Source organism: Antechinus flavipes, chromosome 3 (assembly GCF_016432865.1).
Source record: "Antechinus flavipes isolate AdamAnt ecotype Samford, QLD, Australia chromosome 3, AdamAnt_v2, whole genome shotgun sequence".
NCBI lineage: Eukaryota > Metazoa > Chordata > Mammalia > Dasyuromorphia > Dasyuridae > Antechinus > Antechinus flavipes.
This window is the reverse complement of record NC_067400.1, coordinates 14276942-14300937: the sequence shown is the minus strand read 5'-3', so window position 1 is coordinate 14300937 and position 23996 is coordinate 14276942. Positions and strand designations below refer to the sequence as shown.

At 39.0% G+C, this 23996-nt stretch overlaps 1 protein-coding gene across 1 annotated transcript in view; it reads left to right on the top strand.

The window, feature by feature from the left end:
- Positions 1 to 23996, top strand: part of PLCH1 (phospholipase C eta 1) — a 155051-nt gene that overhangs the window by 89621 nt on the left and 41434 nt on the right. The window contains exons 6-8 of the mRNA XM_051983064.1: positions 10600 to 10693; positions 15051 to 15254; positions 20994 to 21114. Of these exons, the coding sequence (XP_051839024.1) occupies positions 10600 to 10693; positions 15051 to 15254; positions 20994 to 21114 (419 nt within the window). The remainder of the gene's footprint in view (positions 1 to 10599; positions 10694 to 15050; positions 15255 to 20993; positions 21115 to 23996) is intronic.

The window sequence follows — 23996 nt, the reverse complement described above, 5'->3', positions numbered from 1 at the left end:
AAAAAAAAAAAAAAAAGGAAAAAGTCACCACTGGTTGGCCCATCTTATGGTGAAAACCTTCCCTCTCCTTTATTAATGGCTCCCTGGACAATGCAGTCCATCGATGCGCCTGTAACTGACATCACTTTTGGCCTGGGAGAGCTTTTCTCTCTTTTAGCAAACATTTCCTAATCACCTGCCATGAGAATACAGAGACAAAGATGAAATAATCCACACCCTCCAAAAACGTATGCACTTTTGCAAGGGAACAACCCAAACATAAAAGAATAAATACAAAATGTAGGCCAAATAGACACAGATTCGTGGCAGAGCTAGTAACGGTCGGTGGTGTGGATCAGGGTGGGCTTCCTGTAGGAGGTGAGATGTCTCAAAGGGAGCTCTGGCTCCCACAAGACTGAAGCGAGAAGCTCGGTTTTCCAAATGCTTGAGTTGTGTTGGTAAGGCTTTGAAAGCTCAGTGGCCTCTCAGATGTGGCACAGGGCATGTCACGGTAGGACTTTAGTGACATCGGGGACTCCAGAGGCTTCAAGGGGAATTGAATGTTGACTTTAAAAGATAATGTGGGGGTTTCTACATATCTGACAAATGGGGGGCTACAGAAAACCCCCTCCCTCTGAAGTGCAAGTACCTTGGTCAGATCCTACTTGACACTGTTTAAAATTAATATTATACAGACTGAGGCTTTATTGAATTTCCAGGACATTTCATTAGTGGAATAGAAAAAAATTCTGTGAAATTGTGTTACCAATTTCTTTGGGATTTTGTGCTTTGTTATAGAATTCCGAACTCGGTCAAACAGTGTAAAGATGCTTTTCTTGAGCTAATCTTGGGCAAAATCACAATCATTCATTTTGGATTCAAGTTTGTATTAGGTGGAACAACTGAAGTGATAAATTTTCATTTAGAAATCTTTCCTCTATCCCGAGTTACTTTATTTTTTTAATTCCTTATCTCAGAAGGCTGGGGGTCGTCCTTAGCACAGCTCAAACCCTTTTGAGAATGAAAAATCCCCAGATAATTGGGAACTGCGATATTGGAGCATGTTGGTGGAAATCCACAATAAGGCCGACTCTTTCCAAACCTTCCCTGTCTGAGACTATCAACCATTTTTATTACATTTTAAATATGGTCTTGGATTTGTTCCTGGTGTGAAGGCTAGTCATGAGAAACAACAGTTAAGTCAAATGACGGGAGTGTTATTTGGGCAAGATGGTGGCGGTGGCAGATTTTGCCATCACCGTGTTTATCAATGGTCAGAGGAGAATGTAAGAACAAAAGGTTTCAAATTTTCATCTCAGTAAAGGTAACTTGACTGCAGGGGATACAGATTTTTTTTCCTTATCTTTTTTCTTCTTGTTTATATATATATATATATATATATATATATATATATATGTGTGTGTGTGTGTGTGTGTGTGTGTGTGTGTGTATGCATATATATACATATACACATATATATTATATATATAAATATATATATATGTATGTAACAGAATATTCATAAAAATTAAAAATGAGATGGCCCCTTTCTTTCCAATTGCAGATACTTTCTGCTATAGATATCTATATCTATATCATTTATATCTATATAAAATAGATTTATATATATATATAACAATTTTCATAAAAATTAAAAATGAGATGGCCCCTTTCTTTCCAATTGCAGATACTTTCTGCCATTAGTATCTATATCTATATCATCTATATCTATATAAAATAGATTTATATTTATATATATACCAATTTTCATAAAAATTAAAAATGAGATGGTTCCTTTCTTTCCAATTGCAGATACCTTCTGCCATTGATATCTATAACTATATATCTGTATATATGTTCATGCCTATATATTTGTGTGTATATGTGTATGTACATATAAATATACATGCATGTGTATACATATACATGTATATGTATGTATATATGTTATGGTCTTCATGCAGAACTAAAAAAAAAAACGCCATGTGGAACCTTAAAGATCATTAACTCATTGGAGATCAGCAGATTGAAACTCCCTGCCCAAGGATGGATTAATTAGGCTGCCCTGGTGATTGTCGCTCACAAGGCAAAGTTCTCCCAGCTTGGTGCAGCAGAAATAACATCAGACTAGACCTGAGAGTGAGGTTTTGCCTTCATCACTTCCAATCTCATCCATCTGCGACGTTTTGATCTTGGGCAATCAATCAGGCGACTTACAAACATTTATTAATGTCTCTAGGTCCCAGTCACTTCATCTAAAAATGAAAATGGTGGACTAGGATTACCTCTAGGATTTCTTTCCGCTCAAAATTCTCTCGATCCACAGCAATCAATCAATCGATGAGTCAATAAGCACTTCCTCTCTGCCAAGCTCTATATTAAAGGCTGGGGCTAAAAATGAAACTTTTCCTGTTTCTGAGGCACAAAGTCTCTTAAGGTACAGAGTTCTATTTTGTAGTGTATAGTTTATTGAATCTTTTAGAATTTCAGAAGTGCCTTCTAAGAATTCATATCGGAAAATTCATTTTTTTATCCACAGCCAGCTAACGTGACATTTTACCTGCTTTCAAAGCACGTTGCACTTGAGGACTATTAGAATGGGACTTCAAATTTAAGCAGAGCAGATCTGAGTAGCTCCAGACAGGGATAATGTATGTCTGCTGGGCAGTAGACGTGTCCGTGCATGCAAGCAGTTGAATAAGTTTTTGGTTTTTGACAAGTCCTATGTCACGTTCAAATTTAAGATGGCATTCCCCAGAGAAAATATTTGATTCCGGGTTAAGAGTAGGAGACCAAGGGAAATCCCTGAAGGAAAATAAGAGATCCAAAGGAAAGGAGTTGTACTATGATTCACAGGAATCATATTATGTTTCACTTCCATGGGAAGCTAGGTTTTCTTGGATGCTGTTCCTTTAGTTTAGCACATGGACGTTTCAAATCACCACCACCATCGGAGAAATTCCATTTACTTACTAATACTATGCACACCACAGGCTTATATTTCACTGCTGCTACCTGGCCTGGTGGGGACAATGACAGGGGACACCTGACCAAGGATCACTGCCCTCTGTTCGATATTATTATGTTCTGTATTAGAATGTCTCCGCCACAGTGATTCAGTTTTCTTGTGTCCAGTATATCACTGCCTGTGGCAACTTGCTTTCAGTATCTGTGTGACAAATTAGTCTGGACTCTATTTCTACTCTTCTAAACTCTCAAAATAATTAAGTTGCAAAACATGTCAGCTTTCAGGGAAACAAGAATTTTCATAAAAATAAAAAAATGAGATGGTTCCTTTCTTTCCGATTGCTAATACCTTCTGCCATTGAACATCTCCTGTCTGCCAGTGATGAATAAGCCATTGTGCTGATGTATGTACTTAGAGGGATAAGGGATCTCTAGGTCCAGAGCTGACTTAAGACAGAGAGAGTAGGTTGGATTGTAGTGGGGAGATAGCATAGGTTTGAAACGCTCCCTTCATCAAGAAAGCCCACCACTCGAAGCCATCATTTTAACTACAACATCCTCCTGGGAATGTTGGATGGTTCTGATTCACGGAGTCTCACAAGCGCTAAAGAATCAAAATTGCAGGTGACTCAGATGGCAGCGGAGACACATGGTGGGTGTTAAGTAGGATGTAGCCTATTACCAGTGATGACTTATGTGTAACACATAGCATTGAGAGGAGATGGGATGGTGATGGAGAGAGTACACTGGCTCACAGAGGCGCAGTCTGAGGGCTGAAGTGGTACCCGTGGAATGACAGAAACTCAAGAGGAAGACCTCCACTGCTTTGTGTAGATTGGTAATGGAGCACTTAGGAGAGGATCCAGACAAGCATCACACGAGATGGGAAGATGATGGGTTGTGAGCCTCCATCGCTGATGGGAGTGGTCACCTTGATGACATTTCAGCCTAATGGAGTAGGGAGCAGCATATATTCAGAGGGGTCTGGACAGTCTCTTCAGAGTTTCAGATCATAAGTCTCTCTTGCCTTCTTATCCTGGGCTACCACTGGGCATGTCTTTCTGTCTCTGTCTATATGTCTCTCTCTCTCTCTCTCTCGATATAAATTTCTCAGAGTATCTATCCAACACTCTCTTTTATAGAAACAATTTCCATCCTATTTTTCAGGACCAAGCATTTGGTGTTCCTTCTCTCTCCTTCTCCTCAATACTTTCTTCTACTTTTTTTGGCATATAGAAAAAAATAACCTTCCATTACTTCAGATCTTTTTTCTTCATTGTTTTTACTTTGAAGCCCCTCCCTTTATTTCTTCTGTCACATAATTTGGGGAGTGGATACTTTTCTCGCCTCAACCTTATTTTTTATTTGGCCATGGCACAAAGACAAATACATCCTCTACAAGTCACAGATAAGTTCTACTTCATTCTTGCTGACAGTAAGTTTCCCAGTCCCCTTGTTTGTAGTTCTAAGGTTCATTTCCTAAGTCTGGTTTTGGACCATTCTGTGGGAGAACCATATCATATGGGCGACATTGCATGTGGGCAATATGCATTTTTCATCCATTCTGATTTTCCAGAGTGGATGGTTACTCTGGAATTGCTATGACTTTCACTTATGTTAATATCTGTGTGTCTCTGAAATAGTCATTAAGCACATTTTGTTGTTTATATCGATGTTTAATGTGTTTCTAAGGAAACATTTAATCTAAGAAATCTGTGTCTAAAGAATGAGACTGAGGACAAAGCCCTGTCCAAAGGCAACAGGGATTTGATCACCTGAATGGCAGGGATTTATGATATTGGAATTGATGTCAGAGTCTGTCATTGCCCAATGTCGGCCAGTTTTTCTCTTTTGCTGTCGCAGAGAGAGACAATATCTCCTCCTGTCAAAGAGGCTGAGGACAAACTAGTTTTTATTAGTTAAATAAAAAATCTTCTCATAGGACACATTTTTTATTTCACTGAAACTCTGCAAAGAATGAATTTATGCCTTTGCAACTCTGTGTCTGATTCATTTGGACTCTGATTCTTTGAATGTAGCAGTGCTAGGGGACTTCCTCCGCGCTTTCCATGTCTGTGAAGTGCCGGTGTTAGTTAAAGGGGAATTAGACCACTTTAGACCTCCTTTTTGTAATGTTCCATATCCGATGAAAAATTATTGCAGATGTCTTCAATTGGTTGCTCCAAGGGATTAAGCTTGACTTTTTCCTTTCAATTTTTCTTCTGTATTTGCTTAATGACCACTTAAATCTTTCTCACAAGTACCAACTACTCTTAATGATTTCTTGATACTGAGACTCTCCCCAGTCCTGCTTCCCCCCCCTGAATCTTTTGCAGAATTTAAGACTTATTAGTCTTTTCATTTTGTCCTTAATGACAATCCTCAGCATTTCTGTTTGCTTCCATTCCCTTTTTGTTGCTATGGAATATGATGGACTGGAAGGGAGACAAAACAGGGGCCTTAAATATACCCAAGGAGCTTTAGATAGCACTGAACAGGAGAATGTCCATTGGAAGGGAAGGCAAGCGCTGGGCTCCATTTATCATATATATTATATATATTATTATATAACCCATATATTATCCATTTATAGGACAGAAGGTTCAGAGCTAAAGAGGACTTGGTCTCTTTAGGACAGACTCTTCATTTTATAGAAAAGGAAACTGAGTCACATAGAAGTCACATGACTTGCCCAGCCATGTAGTCAGTGTCTGAGGCAGAATTTGAACCCCGGTCTCCCTGTCTCCCCCAAGTCCAGTGCCCTCTGCACTATATCATTCTATCTCTTACCATGATTCTCTATGCTGAAGTAGTGGACGTAGATGATTACGTAGGGTAGAATCCTAGTTTTCTCTTGGGGGCTTAGAGCCTTTCTCTATGACATTCACTGCTTTGCCCCATCCTTGGCTGGCCATGCTTTGGCGTAGTCCCTCCCTTGTTGTTTTTTCTCCACTTTCTTGTTGAAACTGTTCTCAGTTTCTGCTCCAATGATAGTAATTGAGTTTGCCCCTCCCATTTCTCCTTTATTACCTTCAAATATATCCAGAGGGTCTTCATCCTTTCCTGTCCTTGCCCCCACATCCTTTCCCCTTTAAAGCTGTTTCTGACTCCTTTCATTACAAAACTTCCCACACTGTCATTGTCCCTTGTCAACTTCTCCTGCATTTTCCTCCTGATCAGGACATTGCTTTGCAAGGCTTTCCTAGAACTCCAGACTTTTTCTCCTTATATTTTCTTGGTCTTTTTTCTCTTTGACTCTGAAGTCATCAAGCAATCTTTCAAAGGCCATTTTCTTTGTGTCTTGGTACAACTGAAAAGAAAGTGAGGGGCACATTTGGAGCCCGGAGAGATGGAGGCTGAACTCTGCTTTTAACCCTTACTAGCTCTGTGAGCAGCAGTGAGGATCAACCTCCCTGATTTTCAGTTTCCTCATCTGTAAAATCAGGGAGAATACTCCTAGTGCCTACTTCCGGTCAAATGAGATCATTTATGTAAAGCATTTTGCAAACCTAAAATTACTATATAAAAATCCAATCCCTGAGAGGCTACCGGGTGTGGAGTAGGGTGCTGGATGTGGAGTCAGGAGATCCAGGAAGACTCTGCTTCCTGTGCTTACTTACAAGTCACCTCACGTCTTGACAGCCTCATTTTCCTCATTTGTAAAATAGGGGCAATAATCAGTGGGCATCTTCCTCCACCAGGGGAGTCCTGAGAAGAGAGGGCACCTTGCAAACCTCTGTGTACAAGGTAAATGTGAGACGTTAGTCCTTGGATGGGTGCTAACTGACCTTGTATTGATGTTCCAATGTCACCTGGCCAGGGAAAGCCTCTTATACATGACCGTGATGTGATTTGGGGTTCAGAGTTCAGCCGAGTCTGATGACAATTCCCTGGGAGAGAGTCAGGGAGAAGGTTAGACATGCTTGTTTCCTGGGAAAGGGATTCTATCTGTTTGTTTCTTGTTAATTAGAAAATTGGATGAATAGCACTGCTATGCTTGGAAATAAACAACATACTGAGCTGCCTCAGTATGTTAATAAAATTGTCCATACGTCTTAGGAAGAGAATTATTTCTCACCTCTCTTTTGGCAATATTACACATTATCAAAATGGTGTTAAAATGTTAAATGAAGTCTGGGAACGGAAAGCTTGCCGTCAAGTTTGGGGCTCGGAAGGTGCTGGAGTTAGCTTTTGACACTGCCATCCACATTGGCGCAGTGCCTGGCACACAGTAGGCACTTAATAAATGTCTATCAACCGACTGACCGACTTACTGGCTTGCTCATAATTAAGAGACAACGTGGGATCGTGAGAAGAGGGTTACATTAGTCACATCACTGTTGTTTCTTAGTTTCTGTTCCAGTTCCCCGTCAGGTGGAGCTTTCTGCTCTAGAGGCTGTTTGAGGACCGGAGACCATGACGATAATCGTGAAAAGTTCAATGCATTTTTTAATACGATGCTTCCTCATTGTCTTGTTTCTTGTCACCTCAGGATGTTGCCAATTATTTCAATGGATGCTATGAAATTTGGAGGCTGAATTAATCTTTAAAATGTCAAGCAGCATGCTCGGGACAGTCTAGGGGTGTAAGGTACAAAACCCCAGCAACATCGGATGCTGTAGTCACTCATAAGTTAGGGATCACTGCTTTATATTAATGCCATGGCCCAAGAAACTCATTTGGCTGCTTGGCTCAGTGACTTTATTAATCATAACCAGAACAATAACAAAAAGGGCACCCTATTGTTGACTTGAATTACATTAATTTCAAGCTACTTTGTAGGAGGAAGTCCTTGGTTTTTAAGCATCCTTTTATTTTTATTTTTTATTTTAATGTTTTTGTCTTTTAAAATAATAGACTTTTATTTTCAAAATATAGGCAAAGAGTTTTAACACCTTTAAAAAATTTAACAAGCATTTATTTTCTCTTTCTCCCATCTGGGTAGGGCAGTGCATAAAGCAGTGGGTCTAGAATCTGGAAGGCCTGAGTTCAAATCCAGCTTCAGACACTTAAGTGGCAAATCACTTAAGATCTCCAGCTCGGTTTCCTCAGTTATAAAGTGAGATTCACAATTGCACTGACCTCCCATAGTTGTTGTGAGGATCCAATGAAATAATGTTTGTAAAGTTCTAAAGACACAGTAGATGTTTAACAAATGTTAGTTTCCCCTTCCCTCCCCTATTCTTTTCTTCCCCCATCAATAAAAAGAGAAAAATAAAATGCTCTCAGAAAAATATAGAGGGCTGTGAACAGAACCAGGAGAACAACGTATACAATAATGGCAACACTGTAATGACGAAGAATACTGAAGATCTAAGAACTCCATCACTACAAAGGCCACTTATTCTTCTACAATGCTGATCATCAAAAATGCATTTCTAGGTGCAGAGGGGTGTCCCCAGAATCTGAGCACTGTTTAAAGCTGGGAAGCTACTTAGTAATGCTCTAATTACTATTATAGCTTAAAGTAGCACTGGGGCTTTGGGGACACCCTGTATTTTGTTCACTTTGTAGGGGATCTGTAGTGTCATTGACATAAGAGCGCTGATTGTAGCCCACGTGTGCCTTCTCACTCTCTATTGTGCTCCTCCACATCCTTCCATTAATTCTCCCCAGGGGCTTTACCTTAGGTCTTCAGAACATTCTCTTTTATTAATTTAAAATGCCAGCTATGTATTATTGGCAACTGGAAGGCTGCCATATTTATACGGCGATTTCCAGAAATATGGACAGTATCCTCTGAATATAATGAATCACTTTGTCACTAGCATTGTTGTTCTCAAATTACAATTTTTAAAATCCCTGTAATATGTTTGGAATCGAGGGTCTATAACCTGCCTCCAAATCAAGCCAGTCAGCAAGCATTGAAATGCCTACTATGTGCCAGTCACCATGCTAAGCACTGAGCATATATACATACAAGCATATTCACATTGTGTGGAGAACGATTTTTTCTTTTCCCTCTTTTATTTCTGAAGAGTGAATTTGAGCTTTGTTTTCAAGGGACATTTGGTCTTCAGCTTGATGTCCTATCCTGGAACAAATAATGCCTTCTGACAGCTCAGTCTAGAACTATGATGTGACTTTGTTTATAGCCACACTTTGTGAACACTTGTCTCATGAGATAACTGTAAACTGGATCATGTTTGTATACAGTTCCTTGGAAAGCAGTGTTGGTTCTATCTGAAAGGTTGTTTGGAAAGACTTATTCAATTTAGCAAACAAGTACCTACTCTATGGCATAAATTTTGCTTAAGACAAAAACAAACAATCCCTATTCCCATGTAGCAATGATGATGATGATGATGATGATGATGATGATGATGACAATTAGAATTTATCTAATATTATAAAGTTTGCAAAGTCCTTGAGAAATATTATCTCATTTGATCCTCACAACTCTGGGGGATATTTTACAAGGTTAAGTGACTTGCCCAGAATCACACATCTAGTAGGTGTCTTCATCCAAATTTGAACTCGGGTCCTCTGGACTCCCTGTCCAACACTCTATAGACTGTGTCAGTTGTCAGGGAAGATTCCATGTATATAATTATATAAACTCAGGTTAATTTGAGAAGGGAGATCACATACATTTGGGGAACATGTACATGTCCTCATGGACAAGGTAGAAAGAAGAGAAAGATTTTGAAGAGTGGAACTCAGCAGGCAGTGCCTCCCTGCCACAGGGCATAGCTTAGCAAACCAGTGGAGATGGGAGTGAGAAGAGTAAGAATCCTGTTTGATGGGAATGAAGACTTCTCATAAAGTCACATGATATAAATTGTGATAACGATTGGTTGTTGTATGTTGTGATCAAAGAGATCAAAATGGCATCAGTCAATGTACGATGTGTCCAGTTGTGCCTGATCAGACCAACAGGAATTAGAGGCTCTACTATAAATTGAGCACAGGGTCCCTAGAAAGGTAGGTTAGTTCCAACCAGCACAAGACCTTAAACAACAGATTGAAGAGTTTAGGTTTTCTTTTTAACCTGGAAGGACTGGAGAGGCATTTTTGAGGCTGGTTAGAGTTATGCCTTAGCAAGGTGATTTTTGGCCTCTTGATTGGAAGGATGGAGAGAATAGTAGCCTGGAACCCTAGTCATTGTAGAGATTCAGGTGAAAAATGCTTAGGTTTCAAATAAGGCGATTGTCCTGTGACTGGAGAGAAGGAAGGTAATGTTGGAAGTGATGTTGTGGAAGTAGAAGTAAATGGAGCAGTTGATGAGTTCTGCAGGTAAGGGGCTTGAAGTTCCCCACCTGGGTGATGGGGGCCAGACAGGAGCTCTGAAGGAAGAGTAAGTCTGGGAGGATGATGATGAATCCCATGTTGGGCAGGAATTGACATCCCTTTCAAGTCAGTTTCACCTTCTAGCCAGGGCTCATAGAATCTGAATTATTAGGGAGCTTGGAGGTCGGTCCTCTACTTCAATCGGTACTTAAACAAGGTAAGTAAAAAACTGTATGTCTGGTGAAGAACTTGGGGAAAAACCTAGAAATCTCACTTTAGGACTGTGCGAGTCATCCTTTTATTCTTATTTCAGAGTCCTTGGTATTTGATCGCCAACGTTTCAGGCAGAGTTTAAAGTCCCTTGTATTTGACACAGACCTTTCCTCAGACCTTATTGCATTAACACTGTCTTTTTTGATTTAGATGGCCAATGTGACACCAGAATATTGTCTTGACATCATAAAGAAATTCGAAGTTTCTGAAGAAAACAAGGAGAAAAATGTTCTCGGCATAGAAGGTAAAACATCCTTAGATTCCAAAAATCCATTTCTGGTTATATTTGACTATATTAAACTGGCACAGGCACCTGGAAAGGGGCCTGAACCCTAGGGGGGACCCTAAAGCTTGCAAGCCTTCTTCTTCAGGCCTATCAGATCTTGATCCATATCTCTTACAGAATTGTGTTTTTATTTTTTAAAGCACTCTCATGGTTCTCTCTCTTTGTCTAGTCTCTCTTCAGGGAATCCAGGGGTTGGGGCCATCTTGTTTCTTGCAGAGGTTTCCCCTGGTTTCTTTTATTGGAATTAGCTCTGACAAGTTGTTGGATGATTGTTAAATACTGGGAGGAGGAAGCATTTATACCTCACAGGAGAGGGCCATGTTACAAAAACAATATCATTCATTGTTTTGTTGATTGTCTAGATCTAAGGAGATGTTAATAATGCAGATTACATTTAAATGTGTGTGCAAATGTTTTAGCCCACCAGAGGCTAGTTGTTCAATCTTTACAGGACACCCCTGCATTGTTCCAGAAACATCGCTTGAGCTTAAAACAAGTGCAGTTAAAAAGCTAAGGGAATGAAGTCATCCTCAAATTAGAGACTAATAATCATAATAACAAGAATAACTTGTATTTGCAGAATGTCTTAAAGTTTGCATTGTGCTTTATGTTCATAAACTCACTTGAGTCTCATAATACCCCTGTTTTTTCCTATTGGTATTGATTCATTGTATTAGGACTTTTTTTTTTTTAATTTTGCTCATTTCTCTAACATCTCTATTACTTCTCTCTCTCTCTCTCTCTCTCTCTCTCTCTCTCTTTCTCTCTCTCTCTCTTTTTCTCTATCTCTTTATGTCTGTGTGTGTTTCCTGTGAATCTTCCTTTACTTTCATTATTTTTAGAGAAACTATCACATGCTTGGCCATTTTGCAGGAACATCTCAAAACAGATGTTATAAAACTGACAACTCAGGGTCTGTACCTTTGTGGTATTATTCAGAACCTTCCTCCTTAACCCTGTCAGTTTATTATCTTTGTCATTATACTTTTAAAAGGCCCAAGGCAGTATTTAATGTGTTGTAAATTACTCTTGGGAAAGTAATTGACTTTTCTAAACCCATAAATGGGGCTGAAGCATCCTGAAAGGAAAAGCTTCTAGATGAAGCAGACCTGAGTGCTTGCATGGCTGCTTCTGCCAGTCAGCAGCTACTGACTTCTCTCTCTTAAATAGGATGAGGCGGGACATACCTCCCTATGGGACCAACATTTCTCAATAGAAAATATAGAATCAAATCCCTGTTGTTCTCATAATGCATCCTGAGGCATTGTCTTCTACCTTGATTAGAGTCCTCTTTTCAGTCCTCTCCCTTCCTGCTCTCTCTGGAATCCATTCTAATTCTAACTCACCTCCTCTTTGTGGGGTAATATCACAAAATTTTAGAGAAGGGGGAATCTAATCTGATTCATTTCTGAACAATAAGTCCCTTTCTATCTTACCTAACAAGTGACCCTTTGGCCTCTAGGGTTGGATTCCCAAGCCACTTTCTCAACTCAATTTTCCCAATTGTTAGGAAGTTTTTCTTGACTTCAAATCTAAATCCTTTTTTTGCCTCTTTCATTTGTTTCTTTTGGCTCTACCCTCTGGGGCACAGTAGGACAAGAATATTTTCTCTTTCATGTGACAGATATTTAGGTACCTGAAAACAGCAGTCACATATTTATTGAAGTTATTGATTAAAATGTTTACAGCCCAACGCCACAAAAAGATCCTTGGACACACTGTTTTAAACCCTCCTTCCAAGTTGAGATTGAGTTATCAATGACTATTTGTTAGGTCCATGATCTTGCTGGTTTCAAATGAATCAAACCATGTTATTTGTTTATTTCCACATCTCTCCATCTTTTCTACAGGATGAGAGACATTGTCAAATCTAAAATCTAGGTAAACTCTATCTATGGCGTTTTTAGCTACCAGTTCAGTAGTCCTGTCAGAAAAGAAAGTAAGGTTAGTTTGGTATGACCTAAATAAAGCTGAATAAAGCCAGGTTCTTTCTTGGAAATCATTGTTTTCTCTTCTAGACGCTTGTGAAATCTTACAATATAACACATCCTAGAATTTTGACAGGAAGCAAAATTAAACCCATAGGTTTTTAGTTTATGATCATAGTATCGTGCCATCATGTCAGCTTCCTGGTATATTTCCCCAAATTCTTATCTGTGAACTATCCTTATAATAACACATCCTAGAATTTTGACAGGAAACAAAATTAATCCCCCCAGGTTTTTAGTTTATGATCATAGTATCATGCTATCGTGTCAGCTTTCTGGTATATTTCCCCATATTCTTATCTATTTCCTCTTTTTTCCAACTGATCTAAAGTATACTAAGTTGTACAGTGGCTAGAGTGTTAGGCTCAAAATCAGAAAGACCTGAGTTCAAATCCATTCTCAGACATTTACTAGCTGTGTGACTGTATTAATGTCTTGTAACCCCATTTTTAAATAGGAATAATAATAGCACCTATCTCCCAGAATTTTTTATTATAGCTTTTTATTTACAAGTTATATGCATGGGTAATTTTACAGCATTGACAATTGCCAGATCTTTTGTTCCAATTTTTCCCCTCCTTCCCCCACCCCTTCCCTCCGATGGCAGGTTGACTAATACATGTTAAATATGTTATAATATAAATTAAATACAATATAAGTAATACATGTCCAAACAGTTCAAATGATATATTTTAAAGGGTTCTTCAAACTTTCAAGTACTATATTTAAATGCTAACTATTATGAAAAATATCATTTTTACTTCTGCATCTGTTGATCTTTACTAAATGCTTTGCCTTTTGGTTCCCTTTCTTTTAATGAGTTTAGTGTTTCTTTTAATGAGAATTTTCCTTTACATACTATATTACTTATTTCCCTTTTCTCCTATTCTTTTCCTTGGTTGGACAAAAGTAATCTAGTTAAAATCTAAGATTTTTTTCTTATGAGAAAAAGTAATTTCCAAGGAAAGCAGAGGTAAAATGGTGACTAAGGGAGATGCTAAGTTTTCCTAGTGTTGGGCTTTTTCTTTACCATCAGTTGAATGACTGCCTTGATTGCACTCCAATGGATCGGCCAGTCTACCTGTGGCTTCTGAATTATATATATCCAATCAGGTCTTATTTCTCACTAGAATTCTCTGTGCTCAGTAATATGGCGTATTTCTTGACTATAGAAAAAAAAAAAACTCATTCATCCCCAAAATTGTTTTATGTTGATACACAGGGACTGTTTTTTGTTTGCTACATTAATGTTTTTTGAGGGCCTCTTAGTTGCCAGGCAGTGTCATTTGCCTCTATTGACTTATTTTATTGCTCTTGCTGCATTAGAATTTAAGATTATTGAGAACAGGGGCTATATTTTTTTGGTGTTCCATCCTTCACCCCCATGTTTCGTACAGTTACTTGCCCATAGTAAGTGATTACCAAATCCTTGTTGAATTAAATTGAATTGAATCCATCATTTATGCTTCTTATCCAACACAATAGTCTGTAAGCACAAGATATAGAAATAACAGGCACTGGTTAAAAATGTCATTTGTCATCAACTGTTGTCCCTTCAGTTCATCACAACCTGCATTTCTCATGAGTCTACTCAGACATAATATAAGTCTACAGAAAAGTATATCCTGCATTGTCAGTCTCGGATTGATTGTCTCCTGGCGATATTCTTTGTTATAATTACAATTGTCATAATCACTACTATGCTGTTGGCTATAAAACTCACCACAAAAATAAACAATGGAATGGACAAGAGCTCATTTTGGTCTCAATGTCCCTATTGTATTAGCTTTGCTTAAATGTGCCTTGAACGATTTTCTCTGCTGTTTTCCTGTAACATAGTGTGATTTTACATCAAAGTTTTTAAAAACCCAACACAACTTCTAGTTTTTGCCAACTTAACTATTTCCCCCAAATATGGTAATACTGCAGTTTTCTGTGACTGACTTGGATTTTTGACTTGGGACTAAGTTCTTTTTGTGGTGTCCCCACATCCATAAAAAGATAGCCCACATGCTCTTTGGGGGTATTCCTAAGGTATATAAGATATAAATGTAGAGCTGGAAGTGACCTCAGATTTTAGGTCGTTCTTATTTTTACTGATAAGGAAACTGAGCCCCAGAGTCCCAGAGAGATTATCAGTAAGAAAAGACCTTCGTTATTTTGGAAGAGAAGATGTTGCCTAATTGTCACTGTCATTATAGTGACAACCTCCTGTCCTGGAGCGGCTCCAGGAATGGATTGAATTCAGCAGCAATTTCCAGTTTCCACGTCTGGCCCTTTGAGGTAACAAGTTGAGTCTGAATCTTTCTTGTCTCCTTCCTTGCCAGGTTTCACAAACTTTATGAGGAGTCCTGCCTGTGATGTCTTTAACCCCTTACACGCTGAGGTGTTCCAAGACATGGACCAACCCCTCTGCAACTATTACATCGCCTCCTCTCATAACACGTACCTGACTGGTGACCAGCTCCTTTCTCAGTCCAAAGTGGACATGTACGCTCGCGTCCTGCAAGAAGGCTGTCGCTGTGTGGAAGGTAACTTCACTCCTGCTTCTTCCTGAGGACACTGTAATAATAATAATAATAATAATAATGACAAGGAATACTAAGAATGATACCTAGCATTTATGTAGCATTTTCTGCCCGGCCCAGAAAGGCCCATGATCGCCAAGAAAACTCCAGGCACAAAAATGCACGTAGAGTCGGACACAACTAAATGACTGAACAGCAGTAATGTGTCAGACACTGTGTTAAGTGTTTTACAATTAGGATCCTCTCAACGATCCTGTGATGTAGGAGCTATTATTATATTCATTGTACAGATGGGGAAATTGAGGCAAACAGAGCTTAAGAAACTTGTGCAGGGTCAATCAGCTAGGAAGTATCTGAGATTGGTCTTCAATCTCCAAATCCCTGCACTCTGTCTACTGCAGCACATTACTTTGCTTTATTTAATGTGTTTAAAATTGATTTTTTTCATTGATAGCTTTTATTCCTAATTTATTCTTATTTTGGAATGTATCAATCTCTCTTCCCCGACCCAGTGAGCCATTCTGAGAGATGGAAAAGGTAGGGCCACAAAACTAGCCAAGATGTTAACCAAAATTGATAGTCCTGGTCTTAGCCCCAGAGATCTGGAACTGGGAGGGACTTCAGACACTGTCTTGTCCATCCCCTCAATTTACAATTGGGGAAACTGAGGCTGAGAGAGAGTACATGGAATAAATAGAGTGCAGGATTTGAGGTCAGTAAGATTTGAGTTCAAGTCCTGTTCGACAAGACTGCCCCCCAGAAAGTGATTGCTGCTGATCATACCTTTCACTTTTCACTTCTGAAGTTCCCTCTTTGAAAGGAAGTTTGTATTTTCGTTTTCATCATTTCATCATTTCATCAAGTAGCATCGAACCTGCTACTTGGAGTTTGTCTTTATTTATGTTTCTATGTTTATTGTGTAATCTTATTCTTTTGGCTCAACTTTCTTCCTTCTGCATCAACTCAGACAAGTCTTCCTCAGTTTCCCTGACTTTATGCTCATCATTCCTCACAGTAACAATATTCTCAGGGAACTGGCATCCTAAAACAAATGGTGCTTCATACAGAGGGACATTTAGACTCCGTAGTGTGAACTCACTCATGTCCCATCTCTGATTTTTAGTCCATGTGGGCCTTGGATAAGACATGTCTCCAGCCTCATCATTCACATCTGTAAAATGAGGTGGCTGGGCTACATGATCTCTAGGGTCTCTTCCCGTTTTAGATCCAAGATGATGTAAGCACAAGGGCCATTGAAATACCCTGAGATCCTCTGAAAATACTTTGAGCAAGAAAAGTTTATTAAATATTGAAAGAAATAAAAAGCTCTTTTTAGCCTAAGTGACTTTTAGACTAATTTGTCCACCCATCAATTCTCTTGTGAGTGCCCAAAAACTGACTCCGGGCGCCGTTATCATTACTTGAATATTTGATGAGGATGTGGTCCCTACAGTGGTCACTAGGCATCGATGCCCCATGGTGAGAATAACAGAGGTGGCGCAGGGAATGGGTTTTGGTACCTGGGAGGATGCTTATCAACTAAAAACCAATTGCTCACCTTTTGCCCTCTCTTTTCCATGGCCCAGGGGCCCAGTGCTTTGGGGCCTACCCCTGTAGATGGTCAAAGCTCCCCTGATATAAACAAACCCTACCCAGAAGTTTTCTTCCCTGTCCTTCCCATTCAAAATACTTGATCCCCACTACTTCCTTGGCTGGTCCAGCTAGACTTTTACACAGCTAGACACAGATGATCCAGCTCAGGATTTCTTAATCCAGGATCCTTGAACTACTTTTTAACCAGTTTTGTGTCCTGAACCCCTCTGGCAATCGGTGAGGTGAAGCCTATAAATCTTTTTTTGAGAATCATGCCTTAAAATAATATATATAAGACTACAAGAAAACCAGTTATGTTGAAATATTCTTTCAAATGTTTTTAAGTTAAGGTCAAACACCCCGGGTTAAGATTCTCTGCTCTAAGATGACCTGTACTTACAGATTATGGCAGAAGAGCCCAAAGGCGACCCAGTGGTTTTTCCCATATCATGTCTGTGCAGTTACCTGATTCTATTATTATTTTTTTTTAACAGCTACAATTGCTATTAAAAAAATCTAATTTATGGCATGTAGCCAGTCAGACTAAATTTCAGGTGCTTCTGATGGTCTCCCATAATAGTGGGAGTGCAGTGGAAAAAGGTAATTATTGAGGAAGAGAAAGATGGTTTTGGACAGCTGCTTCATGCTGTTTGTGACTAGAAAAAAGCCCCAAACTTTCTGTATTTCCCAGTCTTCATTTCAGTCCTTGGTGCTTTCAATCTCCATTTGTCCAACTGAAATGAAGTGCCTTCCTTAATCAGATATTTCTGTTATTTTGGGGAGGGCTGATGAGAAGCTTCTCTAGGAGAACTGCCCTGGCAGATTATTGAGCCGAGTTCCTTTTTCACCTGGCCCTGCAGTTCATTGTTTTTTAGTCAATACTGTTTGACAAATAAAGATGTTTTGTTCAAGGAATTAATGTTCTTAAGATGGAACTGAAGCTGATTTACCTTTAAAAGCTGTTTTAGGACCTTTCCTATCATCTTGGGGCATGTATCTGGAAGTGTCCATCTCTCAGTCAGTTCCCTTAGGAGAAGTTGATCGTCGAGATACAGGAGATTCAAAGCTCAGTTTGTCATGAGCCTTTCTGCCTCTGTCACTCAACAGTGGATAAACATGAGACTCAAAGGTTATTCTCCTCTGAAGAGATCAGGACCTTTTAGTCCATGGGGTTGAATGAACATAGATTTATTGCTAAGAGCAATGTTGGAGACCATTAGGTCTAACCCCATCTTACGGATAAGGAAGTGGAAGCCCAGAGTTTGCAGGCCTCCTCAGTGTTTACACAGCTCAGATTTATTTATACAGCTAGCTAGTGTCTGAGGGGGGGACTCTATGCCCAGGATATTCTGTTGTTGTATCTTGTGTAAATGTTGTTGCCCCCATTTTATGAACAAACAAATAGAAATAAGCTGTACAGGTGAATGCCCCAGAATCTAGGATTCCATCCAACCTTTATTCTGTTTATTCATATCTGAGCACTTCCTTTTATTAGTTTATGGCTATTTTAAAATATTATTAGCAACTTTATGTGATGACCAATTTGGCCTTTATGTCTTTTATATGTTTCCTTTTTTTATTGTTTTCTTTTTCTGGTTATTTATATAGATATACATTAATTTTTAAAATACACATTTCTTTATCAATCATGTTGAGAGAGAAAAATCAGAGCAAAAGAAAAAAAAATCACAAGAGAAAAAAAGCAAGAAAAAGGGGAAAAAATGAATATAGCATGTGTTGATTTATATTCAGTCTCCACTTAGTATCTTTTTGTTAACAAGTGTGAATTCTCCATGAATCTTTCTTACACTCTAGGGATGCCTCAGGATGTGAGTTACTGAAATTATGGTCACTGAACCTTTAAGATTTCTCTTCATTCTTCTTACAACAATATCCAGAAAAAAAACCCATCAAATTTTAAAAGGGGCATTAAGGTTGAGAGAGCAGATAAACGAAGACTTTCATCTGAAGCCCACCATTTTGACAAATTTGCTTTTTTATAGTCTCAAAGGAGCCATCCAATCTACTCAGATGATATCTGGAATGGTTTACATTTCTCAGTGGAATCCTTATTCTTTAACTTTCTTTTCATCTTTCTCTTACGATTGCCCTTGACAACCATACCGGTTTCTGTAATCTTTTCATTCGTTTCTTGTGATGTAGTGTGGCGTAGTGAAAAGAACTTTACTTTTTGAGTTAGAACACATAGGTTCATCCTTTATTATCCATGTGACCTTGACCCTTCTGGATCTCAGATTTTTTTCTATAGCAAAACAAGAAACCAGATAACGAATAAGATCCCATCTAGGTCTAACCTATGATCTAATGAGAAAGCCTGAAAACTGATCGCTTCTGGGTAAAAGGCAACACTGGTTGTAGAGAAAAAAAAATCGGAAAATGTTGGATGCAAGTACATGGCATTTAAACATGGAGCACCCATGAAGAAACAGGAAATCAATTTACAAATAGGTATTGAATGTAACCTATTGATGCAATAAATGCTTTATGCTCAGGATAATAGGAGTATTGTGAGAAATCCAGCTAAATATAAGACAAAATCCCTGTTCTCAGTAGAACTACACTCTAGCAGCATTTAGGTACCAATTAATGGAAGCTTAGGTTCTGACCTGTGCAGATTTGATGATGGAGCAGAAGTAGTTAGGGGGAGTCTCCCTGGAAGAGATGGGGCTTGAAGTGATCTTTAAAGAATGAGTTGCATTTACCTAAATAGAAAGGGCAAGCCCATTATAAGTAAGCAAACAAAGGTGAGAAAGTAGAAATAAAACCCCAAAGGCCTCCATTTGCTTGAAAGCAGTCAGCAGGCTTGATTGCCTGCCAAGGTTGTATTTTGAGAAGCAATGGGAAATAAGGTTCTGTATTTAGGGAAGGCCTTATTATGGATGGTCATTGAACTTCCTGGTAGAGAAGTTTAGATTTGACATGGAGGGAAGGATCCAATTCATGAATTGGTCCCTTCCATCTTCCTTAGAGGAATTTGCAGAAGTAGATCTCAAGAAATTATTTTGATAGCCATATCCAAGAAGACAAGCTAAGAGGCTGTTGTAGTAATCCCTCTGGGAAGTGTGAGCAATTAGACTAAAGTGGTAGCAGAGTAAACAGAGAGGAAAGAAGAATCTGAGAGATTTATTGAAGGGCTAGATGATGAGAGTTGGTGATTCAATCCAAAGGAGAAAGGAGAGTCAAGAGTCAAAGGTGATTTCAAAATTCGTAGAGTAAGACATAGGAAGGGTGAGAGAAATGAAATAGTTGGGGGCGAGTGGGGCAGCCAGTTTAGAGGAAGAATGAAACAAAACATGGATAAATCAGTTTGGGGTACTCCTAGTCTGAGAACACTCTTCACAAATCAAGGTCACAACCCCTCCATGGTCTTAACAGAATCACAGCATTTGTCTATGATGTTTTGTGTTATACCAAGTGACTTACCACATGATGCATGATGACTAAATGTCAGAGTTGGGATTTGAACTCCACTTTTCCTGATCAATCCTAAGACCAGTGCTCTATTTAGTATGTCAAGATGCTGTTCTTGATTGAAATGTTGTGTACTTGTTTTAATGACAGTTGATATAAAATATACGGAGCCATGGGAAGCAACGGGAGGCTGTGACTATTATAAAAACACCAAAAGAACAACCCTCAATTTCTATCATTTATTTGATTCTTTTTTGGAAAAAAGTTACTGGTCCCCTGGAGAAGTTAGATTCTCCAAATGGTATTTTAATACTCGAAACTCAACAGGATCAACTGATCAAATGTGGTTTTTCTGTTTGATCTGCTTGCCAGTTTCTTTCCATGATCACAAAACATTTGTTTGCTTTCTTCTACATTGAGTTAAATCATCATATTTAATTCTTTTGGGTTAATAAATCTTCCTAAAATATAACTTTCCCTACTGAGGCACCAAAGTACCTTAGGTCCTATTTCCTGATAAGATCTCACATGGAATACTTCAAATAGAGTAAAATGCAGGTTTCCAGGGAAGATTATGTAAAAACCATTGAATGGTATGTACATTGTAAGTTCCTGGAGGACAGGACCAGTTTTGTATTTCCTTCCATTCTTATTCCCTGACACATAGTGGGTGCTTAATAAATGCTTGTTGAATTGAGTATGTGTTTGTTTTAACAGTTGACTGTTGGGATGGTCCAGATGGAGAGCCAGTGGTCCACCATGGTTATACCCTCACTTCAAAGATCCTCTTCCGAGATGTTGTGGAGACTATTAATAAAACTGCCTTTGTGAAGAATGAGTAAGTGCTCTCAAACCCTTTCCTCTGCTTCAAGACCAGACCCAGTTAGGTAGGGCACAGCCAAGACACTAAATGCTGTAATTTTGCTTAGGCAAAGTAATGAAAAAGTGTCTGAGTACTTGTTCTTTTTATTGACCAACTGGGAGGTTAAGCTGATGAAGTCTACCGTGTGCAGGACACTTGGCAGGGGCATTGCCCCTGCTTTGCGGGGCTTCCTTGGGAAAGAGGAGAGATGCTTGCCCCTGTTTTCCCAGCTGGAAAATGGATTTAATGAGCATTCTTGCCAGATGGCTTCTATATTCTTTCCGACTTTAAATCCACCAGTCTTTGATCCTCTGACCTGTGTTGATCTCAACACCTTTCAGTAGAAATAAATTACAAAGTAAATATTTTTATTAAGGTGACTTAATAGTTGAATAACTGTTAAACGAGTTCATTGAACGAAGACATCAAAACCCTCTTTGGAAATTGAACCATTTCTTTGTCATGTGAAACTTTCATCTTCTGGAACTGGTCACATTAATTTATTGGTATCGACCCCTGACTTGGGGTTCACCAAAGAGTATTGGACCTTTTAAGTTAACATTAAAGTCCTTGGGATGATTGTGGAGAGATTTCCAGCCTCCTCCATGGCAGCCACTGGGTGTGTTTGTTTTTGTAAGCAAACATCCCTTCAGGTCGTCATGAGCATGAAGTCAGACGTCCTTCTGGACAAGGGGTTGGGTACATGTGGAGAATAGATTTCTTTTTGATGGGTCTCGTATTAACATTAAGCTCTGTGGGGGATAGGAGCTGGACCCAGAATTCCGTGGCTATTTGGTTCTCCCACAAGAGAAGGCTCCCTCTACCAGAACAGTTTGCTACCTTTTTTGTAGCAACTCTTAGACTTAAGAGAGTTGCCTGGAACAAAAAAAAATTGAGTCCCTTCATTCCAGCTAGGTTCTTTCTGCCTCCACGGCCATCCCTCTCTCCTCTGTGCCCTGTGTTCTCTGAATGTCGCTTATTAATACTCGTCTATTATTAGCCTTATGTGATTAGCTTTAATATCATTCTCATTATCTATTCTATGACTGTTATTATGTTTTCCTAATGAGTAAAATAAAATCTCAGATAGTCATGACTCTTAATGTAGGAAATGGGCTTTGCCCACGGGCCAGAGAATTGATTTTGATTTTCTCCAGATATATTTAGAATTTTATGATGAATATTCCATCAGAAAAAGTATATTACCAGATATTATTTTACTAAAAGTACATAGTATAAAACTACCAAAATGGAAATATCAGTAATTCAAAATGGAAAATCAGTTTATATTATAGTGAAGAAAAAAAAAAGATTAAGAGGATGATGAATGTGATCAGAAAAAAAGGAAAGAAGTACCTACTGTGCCAGGCTCTGTGCTAAGTGTCTTATAGATATCTCATTTGAACTTCACAACAACCCAGGGAAATAGGTGCTATTACAATCACATTTTACAGTTGAGGAAACTGAGGCAGGCTGGGGTTAAGAGATGTGCCCAGAGTCATGCAGCTTGTAAACATCTGAGGCTGGCTTTGAACTCAGATTTTCTTGGTTCCAAACACAGATATCTTGGTTCCAAGCCAATAGACATTGGCTGCTCCCTGGCTGCAGAAGTCCCATTCAGAGTCTGGAATCGGAGGACCTGGGTTCACAGCTCAGCTTTGTCATTAACTATCGGCATGATTGTGCTCAAGTTCCCTCTAAGTCTCAGTTTTCTTATCTGCACCAAGAGCATTGGACCAGGGACCAGTAAGGTCCTTTCTGACTCAGTCTTTGGTTTGATGGTTTAGACTGGAAGGAAGTCTTCTCTTCCATTTTTATCACAACTCCTTCATTTTATTGATAGAGGTCCTCGAGTTCCATCATGGTGGAAGTAACTTGACTGAGGTCATCTGCTAGTCAATAACTCTGAAGACTCCAAGCCCAGATTGTCTGATTCCAAATGCAACGTGCCTGTTACATGGCACAATGGAGCAAGATCTGAGTTCAAATCCAATCACAGACACCGACTAACTGTGTGACCGTGGACAAACTGCTCTCCCTGCCTCAGTTTCCTCATTTGTAAAATAAAAATTATAACACTTCCCTTCCAAGGTTGTTTCTAGGACCAAATGTGATAATAAATGCAAAACACTTAGCACAGTGCCTGACATTAGTGGGTATTTAATGAAGGCTTATTCCCTTCCCCCTTTTCTCCCTTTCCCAATGCGCCTTTTATATGAATCTTGAGCCTATTTCTGTCTCTGCCCCAGCTGCCTCTGTTGCCTTCGGCAGATCCCCTGAACCACACGTCCCTTAGTCTTTCGGTTTGTAAACAGGAGCGCTGCTGTTCAGTTGATGCTTGAAATGTTTGGGAAAACACTTAAATATCATTCTATCAACATAGTTTTGAAACATTTCTTTTATAAGGGCTGTACAACTCCAGAGTAATTTTTAATCTTCAAATGAATGCTGTAATTTGTTTTTATTTTAGCCAGAAAGCTTCAAAAACATGAAGGAACAATTACATTTAATGATAGGTGTCCCTAAAATATTTCCAAAAGGGAGAATAAATCAGATGCAAATAGAATATGTGCTCTGCTTTTCTTTGAGCACATTATTCTTCCTTTCCCTCCTCCTTTTCCCTTTTCTCTCTACCTTGTATTTTCAGATTCACCTTGCTCTTCTTTTCTCTATCTCCTTCTTTTTCTTCTCCTTTTTTCCTTCTTTTCTCTCCTATTCCTTTCAACTCTTCTTTTTTCTGTCTTCCTCCTTGCCCTCTCCTCCTGAACTCCCTTTCCTTCTTCCTTCCTTTCTTCTGCAGCTATACCTCTGATGACTCCTCTTCCCTCTTTTTCCTCTTCCTTCTTCTCTTCCCTGTC